This window comes from Gorilla gorilla, chromosome 11, assembly GCF_029281585.2.
Source record: "Gorilla gorilla gorilla isolate KB3781 chromosome 11, NHGRI_mGorGor1-v2.1_pri, whole genome shotgun sequence".
Lineage (NCBI taxonomy): Eukaryota > Metazoa > Chordata > Mammalia > Primates > Hominidae > Gorilla > Gorilla gorilla.
Genome location: NC_073235.2, coordinates 130441363 through 130451756, shown reverse-complemented (window position 1 = coordinate 130451756; position 10394 = coordinate 130441363). Strand labels below are relative to the sequence as shown.

General features: G+C 43.8%; 1 protein-coding gene across 1 annotated transcript; it reads right to left on the bottom strand.

Moving 5' to 3' along the window:
• Positions 1-4478: 4478 nt before the first annotated feature.
• Positions 4479-5703, bottom strand: SCYGR8 (small cysteine and glycine repeat containing 8). The gene has a single exon (XM_055380607.1). It carries the CDS (start codon positions 5660-5662, stop codon positions 5309-5311), a length of 354 nt encoding a protein of 117 aa, XP_055236582.1. The 5' UTR covers positions 5663-5703; the 3' UTR covers positions 4479-5308.
• Between the last annotated feature and the right edge of the window lie 4691 nt (positions 5704-10394).

The window sequence follows — 10394 nt, the reverse complement described above, 5'->3', positions numbered from 1 at the left end:
GACAGAGTCATTCTCTATTGCCCAGGCTGCAGTGCAGTGGCATGACCTTGGCTCAGCTCACTGCAACCTCCGCCTCCTGGGTTCAGGCAATTCTCTTGCCTCAGTCTCCCGAGTAGCTGGGATTACAGGTGTCCACCACCACACCCAGTTATTTTTGTAATTTTAGTAGAGACAGGGCTTCACCATGTTGGTCGAGTTGGTCTCAAACTCCTGACCTCAAGTGATCCGCCCACCTAGGCCTCCCAAAGTGCTGGGACTACAGGTGTGAGCCACTGGACATCTTCATATAAGTACATACAGCAGATCTTGATGCCTTTGCTTTGTCTGGATTGAAGTGCCTAAAGGACTTTCGGATGGTAATACTCTGACCTGTGAGAACCTCTGGTACAAGCCACGGAGCATACAGTAAACACAAGGGTGAAGTCCCCGTAATCACAGTTGACCCAAAGATCAGGAAGGAACAGACACAGTGAGGCAGAGGCAAGCCTTAACAATGGAAACAATGTATTCGAGAACATATGCTCCAAAAACTACTAGATTTTACAAAATCATGTGTTAAGTCACAAAGTTTAGACTGTGTATGTGTTATACATACATACATATGTATATACATATAACATATGGATATGTAAAACTTGTATTGTAACATATATAATCTGAGGTATATGTATCTGTTATATATAAGTAACATATGTATAACCTATATATATGAATTTCATGTATAACGTAAGTATACTATAATGAATACAAGTAACATATACAAACATATATATAACCTATATTATATTATATATAATATATATATGGTTTTATTTTATTTTATTTTATTTTATTTTATTGAGATAGAGTCTTTCTCTGTCGCCCAGGCTGGAGTGCAGTGGCATAATCTTGGCTCACTGCAACCTCTGCCTCCGGGTGTTCAAGCGATTCTCCTGCCTTAGCCTCCCGAGTAGCTGAGATAACAGGCACGTACCACCATGCCGAGCTACTTTTTGTATTTTTAGTAGAGATGGGGTTTCACCATGTTGGCCAGGCTGGTCTCAAACTCCTGCCCTCAAGTGATCCTCCTGCCTCAGCCTCCCGAAGTGCTGGGATTACAAGCATGAGCCACCAAGCCTGACCTATATGTAGATGTAGTATATATAATATATATAACATTTGCTCATTCTAACAATATTTAGTGGCAAACTATACATGTGCCGAGCCCTGTGATCCCTATAATGTGTGTTGTTAGTCTACAATCTTCATCCAAACGTTCTTAAAATGAATGCAAAAAATCAACATTCAATAAGTAGGAGGTGGCTCACACCTGTAGTTACAGCACTTTGGGAGGATAAGGTAGGAAAATCATTTGAGGCCACGATGTTGAGTCCAGCCTGGACAACAGAGCAGGACCCTGTCTCGACAAAAAAAAATTTACATTAGGCGGGCATGGTGGTGCATGCCTGTAGTTCCACCTGCTTGGGAGGCTAAAGCAGGAGGATTGCTTGAGCCCAGGAGGTCAAGGCTGCACTCCAGCCTGGGTGACAGTGAGACCCTGTCTTGAAAGGAAAGAAGGAAGGAAAGAAAAAGAGAAAAGCAAGGAAGAAAGGAAGGAAGGAGGGAGGGGGGAGGGAAGGAAAGGAAGGAAGGAAGGAAGGAAGGAAGGAAGGAAGGAAGGAAGGAAGGAAGGAAGGAAGGAAGGAGGGAGGGAAGGATTCATTTAAGTAGACTAAAAAAGCAATTTTTGGCTGGGTGTGATGGCTCATGCCTGTAATCCCAGCACTTTGGGAGGCCTAGATGGGTGGATCACTTGAGGTCAGGAGCTCGAGACCAGCCTGGCCGATATGGTGAAACCTCATCTCTACTAAAAATACAAAAATTAGCCAGGTGTGGTAGCACATGACTAGTCTCAGCTACTTGGGAGGCTGAGGTGAGAGAATCGCTTAAACCTGGGAAGCGGAGGTTGCAGTGAGCTGAGATCCCACCACTGCATTCCAGCCTGAGCAACAGAGGAAGACTTCGTCTGAAAAAAATAATTAAAAATAAATAAAATTAAAAAGCAGGCCAGGCACAGTGGCTCACGCCTGTAATCCCAGCACTTTGGAAGGCTGAGGCAGGCAGATCATTTGAGGTCAGGAGTTCGAGACCAGCCTGGCCAACATGGTGAAACTTCCAGCTCTACTAAAAATATACAAATTAGCCAGGCATGGTGGCGCATGCCTGTAATCCCAGCTACTCAGGAGGCTGAGACAGGAGAACTGCTTGGGCTCAGGAGACAGAGGTTGCAGTGAGCAGAGATTGCGCCATTGCACTCCAGCCTGGGTGACAGCACAAGACTCCATCTAAAAAAAAAAAAAAAAGCAAATTTTTTTCAAGCCTAGATCTTTTCAGGTCAGCCCAATGTAGCCAGTCAAGCAGATCTGCCTTTTCTCAAAATAACCATTTCACATTTCATCTGCAATAGAGTAAATACACCAAGATCAGGATCAGTGATATATAAGGGAGTTATCATGCACATTTATTAGAAAGCATTTTTAGATTATTAACTCCCTTTCCTGCTACATCTTACAGAGTGAAACAAACAACTTTAAAGGAAATGGCCAGTTTCTGACCTAGTTGATCATATTTGATAAGAATTTTAAAATGGGGCCAGGCACAGAAGCACACACCTGTAATCCAAGCATGTTAGGAGGATCACTTGAGCCCAACTGTTTGAGACCAGCCCGGGCAACACAGCAAGACCTCGATTCTATCACAAAATGTAAAAAGTGTGGTAGCATGCACCTGTGATCTCAGCTACTCAGGAGGCCAAGGTGGGAGGATCGCTTGAGCCCAGGAGGTTGAGACTTTAGTCAGTAATGATGGTGCCACTGCACTCCAGCCTGGGCAACATAGCAAGACCTTGTTTGAAAAAAACAAGATAAAATAAAATTAAAATAAAGAATAAACTGGACTACCTTGTACAATTTCCCAAATCTCTAAGAAAAGAAGAATAGAAGTCCCAGTGCATTGTTAAATCACCATCGTCATCTTGCCTATTTTGTCATCTCAGACATTCCCGTCATTTGTTTGGTTTGTATTATGCCTTAACTCCCCACAAATACTCTTGCCATTCCCACTCTGCTGTTGTCTTGGGCCGTCGTTGCTTTGCCCAGGATTTCTGACACTGCTCCGTTCTCCCAGTGAACCGATTAATTCTGCACATTGCTGTCCAGGTAAGTGTCCCTTCTCAAAAGCCTTCCCTGGCCCATAGCATTGCTGTGTGTGCAGCGCCCCCTGCGGCAGTTATGTGCTTTGAGCAAGTTAATAACTTCTCTGTGCCATTTCCGTCTCTGCAACATGACACGTGTATGTGCTTAGAAGAATGCCTGTCCCCTTTTCACTCTGTCACCCACGCTGCAGTACAGTGGCACTATTATGGCTACTGCAGCCTCAACCTCCCAGGCTCAAGTGATCCTCCCACCTCAGCCTTTCAAATAGCTGGGACTACAGCTGCACGCCATCACGCCCAGTTAATTTGTGTATTTTTTTGTAGACACTAGGTCTCACTATGTTGCCCAGACTGGTCTTGAACTCCTGGGCTCAAGTGATCCTCCCAGCACTTTGGGAGACTGAGGCGGGTGGATCACTGGAAGCCAAGAGTTCGAGACCACTCTGGCCAACACAGCGAAACCCCGTCTTTACTAAAAATACAAAAATTAGGCGTGCTGGCGCAGGCCTGTGATCCCAGCTACTGGGGAGGCTGAGGCATGAGTATCACTTGAACCCAGGAGGCAGAGGTTGCAGTGAGCCAAGATCATGCCACTGCACTCCAGCCTGGGTGAGACATTGAGACTCTGTCTAAAAAACAAAACAAAACAAAACAAAAACCAAAGTGCTGAGATTGCAGGCATGAGCCACCACGCCTGGCCAGAATACCTGGTTTTTAAGGGCAACACGAATGCCAGTTACTGTTGCTGTTGTCCTTGCTGTTATTCTTAACCCCTCAGCCTTCCAAATCGTAGGACAGCCTTCCCGTCATTGTTGACTTGTAATTATTTATATTAGCCTACTGTAGGTCAAATTCATGATTTGTCCCATGCATGTCTTGAACTTTTCCATTCTCACATTTTCGCCCTTCTCGAAACATCTGCCCCAACCACCTCCACCTGTCAAAACCTTACTAATTCCTCAAAACACACTCCCAAGTGTCCCTTCCTTCTTGAAGTGATCCGAGTTCCTTTGAATTACACCCATTCCCCATCCAGCAATGTGGAGTTGTTCCTGCCCATGACATACACATCAACATAGAACTTTTAACACGTTTGTTATTATTCTACCTCATGTTTGTGGTTATTTGTGTATAAATGGAATGTAAACCACACAAGGGCATAATTATATGTGTATCCTTAATGGCCTCCAACCCACAGAAAATCATAATTAATGGTAGTTTAATGAAAAATATCTATAAGAATAAAACTAAGGGAAACTGTTCAGAGTTCACTTTTGCATTTTATTATGAAATTTTTCATGAAGAATGGTTGATTAATGAGTACAAAAATACAGTTAAAAGAACAATACCTGGTGCTCAATAAGTCAGTAGAGTGACTATAGTAAACAATAATCTATTACCCATTTCAAAACAGTTAATAGAGAATAATTTGAATGTTCCCAGCATAAAAGAAAAAGATTTAAGGTGATTAATATCCCAATTACCCTGATATGATTATTACACATTATGTAAATTTGTTAAAATATCACATGTATCCCTCCAAATATCTACATCTATTATGTATCAATTTTTTCAAGTAAAAAAATATAGATGGGTTACTACCAAAGGGAAAAAAAGATTTTTTGGTGATATAATCAAAATTATAGCACTAAAATAAAGACCATGAATTAGTAAAACAAAAAAAGAAAATTTTAGGAGAACACCTAGAAAAGACTCTATGGCCACAGAAAAGACAGAGCATATGTGGAACACACAAGAAGACCTAATGCCTAGAGAGAAAAGAGTTCAAAGAAGAAAGCACGGTCAAAATCATGATCCTGCTTTGCTGAGCTCAAAACTCAAAATGTCCTGCATCTTTGTGCTTGAATGACATTGTACCAGTTGCCCATGTGACTACCTTAATAATAGGAAGAATTACTTAAACTACAGAGATGAGAACCAAGCAGAAAAGTGCCATGAAGTCCAGGTGACAGGGAGACAGCAGGGAGCACACAGGATGGGATGGAGGAAAGCCACAGCAAGGGGAGCAAGCTGCCTCCCTGCGGCACCTGCAGACCCGCAGTCTTACCAACAGCGTGAGTGCCTGCAGCCCCTGCCCAGAGGCTGGGTTCCCACCTAGCAGCAGCATTGCTTCTGGCAGCAGCATTGCTTCTGGCAGCAGCACTTCCGCTGACAGCATCCCTTCTGCTGGCAACAGCCCTTCCCATAGCCACAGCCACACGAGCTGCAGGTACGGCGGCAGCAGCAGATCACGGGAGTGCTGCAGCAGCCTCCACAGCAGCCACGGCAGCAGGGGCAGCAGCTGGAGCAGCAGCCCACCCGGTAGCACCTGCAGGTGGTGCAGCTGCCACAGCCACCACCACAGCCACCACCACAGCCACCACCGCAGCCACCACCACAGCCACCACCACAGCCACCACTGCAGCCACCACAGCCACCACCGCAGCCACCACACCCACAGCAACCCATGGTGTCAGTAGAGAGGACTGAGGAGAAGCGAGGATAGAGGGCTCAGGAGAGATGAAGAGGTCTGACGCCGCCTTCTGTCCGGGGAAGCCCTTATATAGCAACTCCAGCAAGCCAAGCCCAATATGTGGCCCATTTCTTGTTGTTGTTTATCCTATTTCTTGTTGTTTATGAGATCTCATAAAAGATCTCATGAGTTGTCTTACGCCCTACCTTGTGAACATCTTAACAAGCTGATATTGCTAAATTTAACTTTTACTCATCTCTTAAACCTCTGTTTGGATGAGAACACACCTCTAAGATGTTTGTGTTTGCAAGAACTTAAATGTGTGTTAGGGCTTAAAATAGTGCCCGACACACTGTAAGTATTCAATAGGTATCTTTTGAATTAAATAAATGCCTAGAACATTTAAGAATAATCTTCATTTCTTTATAATCATGAGAGTCTGAATGCAGAGCCAGGTAAAACGTCTTGTGTCTCTGTTGATACTTCTCAGTTGTCACAGGTTGGACAAAACATTGTTTTTCTCTCTGTTGGAATTCATCACACAGTCTTATGATATTAAAAAAAAACCTTCTTGGCTGGTTGCGGTGGCTCACGCCTGTAATCCCAGCACTTTGGGATGCCGAGGTGGGTGGATCACCTGAGGTCGGGAGTTCAAGACCAGCCTGACCAACATGGAGAAACCCCATCTCTACCAAAAATACGAAATTAGCCAGGTATGGTGGCACATGCCTGTAATCCTAGCTACTTGGGAGGCTGAGGCAGCAGAATCACCTGAACCCAGGAGGTGGAGGTCACGGTGAGCTGAGATCATGCCATTGCACTCCAGCCTGGGAGACAGAGGGAGACTCTGTTTCAAAAAAAAAAAAAAAAATGAGACCAGCTACTCAGGAGGCTGAGGCAGGAGAATCACTTGAACCCGGGAGGCAGAGGTTGCAGTGAGCCAAGATTGTGCCATTGCACTCCAGCCTGAGTGACAGAGTGAAACTCCATCTAAAAAAAAGAAAGAAACAGAGTAGTCATTTCTGAATGTATTATCTTGCACCTTATATCTCACCTTAAAACACAAATATTCTCTTTCCTAGCTCCTTGGGATTTTTCATTCACCAGAAGAATTGCTTGATCATTAAAAATTCCAAAAAAAATATTGTGGTATGTGAAATGCTAAAAATGCAATTATTTAGGGCCTACTCCTAAGTCATCTCCCAAGGGTGAGGTTTCTGTTTGTTGTTTATCTGTTAAATAATTGGGAAAACAAAAGCAACAAAGTTTACATTTGGTGGCTGGCCTTCTCTCGTACCTCTGTCACATTTAAGACCCATGGGGAGGCTCCAGGCTTAGGCCTGCCCACGCACTAATGGAATGTTTATTTGGAATGATCCCATTCCGTCCAACTGACTCTACCTGTCAGGCCTCCATTTCCTGCCCCAGGTAGCCCGTGGGTGTGAGTAAGTCAGTAGGGTAAGGTTCTTGCCTGACTATCTCCAGAGTTAAAGGCCGGCCCGGCTAATCTCTATTCTCCAGACAACCCACAGAAGAGGCCCATGCCGTGGAGACCCCGCAGTCCCTCTTGGAACTTACGCTGCAGGTTCTGATCAACAACCACCAGGCTCTGCAGGGGGCTGCATGTTCCCCAGGATGTCGGTGTCCGTGGTTTTACAACTGGCACCTCTTTCATAAGCTGACTTTTTGAAAGCAGAAGAAAGGCTTAAGACACCTTCCCTTGATCTACCTCTCACAGGTGTGGGGCTGTAAGGAGTCCTCCTGCTCTCCGTTTTGTCTGCCCAGTGCCCTACATGAGACACTCGTATAATGTCTATGATGCCCACAGTAGATACATAAGGGCCAGACTCCCTCAGTTGGTTCCTGCTACTTCCAGACCTGCCTGCCCTGCTGTATGAGATGGCTGTCCTTTTTGTTTTATTTTGTTCCTTGATTTTTTGAGACAGGGTCCTGCTCAGTCACACAGACTAGAGTGCAGTGGTGCAATCATAGCTCACTGCAGCCTCAAGCTCCTTGGGTTCAAGTGCTCCTCCATCCTCAGCCTCCCGATAGCTGCAACTATGGGCCCATGGCACCAGGTTCAGCTAGAGATGGCTGACTCTGGACTCTGTCTGGGGACCTTGTTTTTGTGCTTTTCTCCCCGTTTTTTTTTTAGATGGAGTTTTGCTCTATCGCCCAGGCTGAAATGCAGTGGCACAATCTTGGCTCGCTACAATCTCTGCCTCCTGGGTTCAAGCAATTCTCCTGCCTCAGCCTCCCAAGTAGCTGGGATTACAGGTGTGCACCACCACACCTGGCTAATTTTTGTATTCTTAGCAGAGACAGGGTTTCACCATGTTGGCCAGGCTGGTTTCAAATTCCCGACATCAGGTGATCCACCCACCTCAGCCTTCCAAAGTGTTGGGAGTGTAGGCATGAGCCACAACGCCCGACCTGTAGTGTGCTTTTGACATCACAGCTAAGAAGTATTAATGACCTCAGTAACCCCTAACCAGGGAGAGCAGCACTCCTAATTCTTCTACTTTCCTGGACCCATGTGTCCTCCAACACATACACAATAGCTTTGGGGCTGGGCTGGGAGATGTCAGGCAAAAACAGCAGTAGTGACAGCATGACAATGGCTGCCCTCCCCTCTCTGTGGAATGCAGATGTCTGATTTTTCAATTGGCCAAAGTCCTCAATGTCTCAGGGTTCCTGTAGGCTGAAAGTGAAGTTATTTGGGGGAAGTATCAGGGGATTCTTGGGCTCAAGTTTGCTCAGGCCATAGGTTTCAGTAAGTAATTCACCCTAATCTTATTCTCTGCAAGTGTTCAGCATTTATTATTATTATTATTATCATTATTTGAGATGGAGTCTCACTCTGTTGCCCAGGCTGGAGTGTAGTGGCGCGATTTCAGCTCACTGTAACCTCCACCTCCCAGATTCAAGTGATTCTCTTGCCTCAATCTCCTGAGTAGCTGGGACCGCAGCCATGCAATACCACACCTGGTTAATTTTTGTGTTTTTTTAAGTAGAGACACGGTTTCACTGTGTAGGCCAGGCTGGTCTCGAACTCCTGACTTCAGGTAATCCACCCGCCTCGTCCTCCTAAAGTGCTAGGATTACAGGTGTGAGCCACCTCACCCAGCATGTCTTCAGAATTCTTATAGCTCATGCCCAGAACATATTTGCTCAGGGAATTAGACCACATCTACAACCATTGCTTAGATTCCCAGGGAAACACAACCTAGATGGGACACCTGCCTCAAAACACGTTCACAACAGAGTTGAGGGTTGTTCCAAAATGCACGCTATGGATAGTAACAGCACTTTCCCAAACACTTCAGATGGTGCCACACCTAGACATCAGCAGCTGCCTCTACCTCTTTCCTGAGTCCACCTGTTGTCATGTCAGGTTATGGAAATTGACATAGAACATTGAAAAAGAAAAATGGGGAAAATTGAGTGGTTTTTCTCTCCTCTAAATTTTTTTTTCTGAATTTAGAATAATAAATATAAGTTCATTATAAACAATTTCAAAATACAGAAAAACATAAAGGAGAAAATTAATAGTGCCTGTAATAACCATTTTTACCATTTTGTCGTATTTTCTTCCATCATTTTCCTATGCCTTTTAAAAATGGAGATGGGGTCTTGCTATGTTGTCCAGGCTGGTCTTCAGCTCCTGGGCTCAAGCAATCCTCCTGTCTTGGCCTCCCAAAATGCTGAGATTACAGGCATAAGCCACTTCACATTGCTCCATCATTTTTCTATGTTTTGTTTTTTCCCAATATTTGTATTTTGTAGAATCTTAAACCCACAGAAAATTTGCAAGAATGTTATAGTAAAATCCTGTATACCATTTACTTAAGTTAACCAGTAGTTAACATTTTGCCATACATTTCATTTTAGTTCTCTCTCTTTCATTTTATTTTATTTTATTTTATTTTATTTTATTTTATATTACATTTTTGTAGAGATGGGGTCTGGCTATGTTGCCCATACTGGTCTTGAACTCCTGGCCTCAAACCATCCATCCACTTCAGCCTTCCAAAGCGTTGAGATTACAGAAGTGGGCCACTGCACCCAGCCTTCTCTCTCCCATTTGAATGAAAGTAAGTTGAAGAGGAATACTACAAATTTTAGTAAGTGTCTCCCAAAAGGGAGATTCTCCTATAGAACTACAATACTATTATCACACTTGAGAGATTTAAAAGTGACACGTTTTTATGTAATGTTTAACCAATCTTAAATTTCCCTAATTATCCCAAGAATGTCCTATAATTTGGTATTGCATTTTTAATAATTTGTCATGTCAGATCCAATCAAAGATGTATTTTTATTGAACTTTAATCTAGAACGGTTTTCCAGCATTTTATTTTTGTCCTGGAGAGTTGTTTTGCAAAATAACCCTCAACAGAGATTTGGCTCATTGTTTCCTCGTGGTCAGATTCTGGTTAAACGTTTTTGCAGAAATATTACACAGTTGATGTGTTTTCCTCAGTGCATCACATCAACAAGTGTGTGTTGTTAATTGATCCCATTTCTAGTGATATTAAATTTTATCACCCAATTAACATGATGTCCACCAGATTTTGCCATTGCTAATCTACTGTTTTCTTTTCTTTTTTTTTTAATTAACTTTTTTTTCCTTGAGATGGAGTTTTGCTCTTGTCACTCAGGCTGGAGTTTAATGGCGCCATCTCAGCTCACTGCAACGGCGCCATCTCAGCTCACTGCAACCTCTGC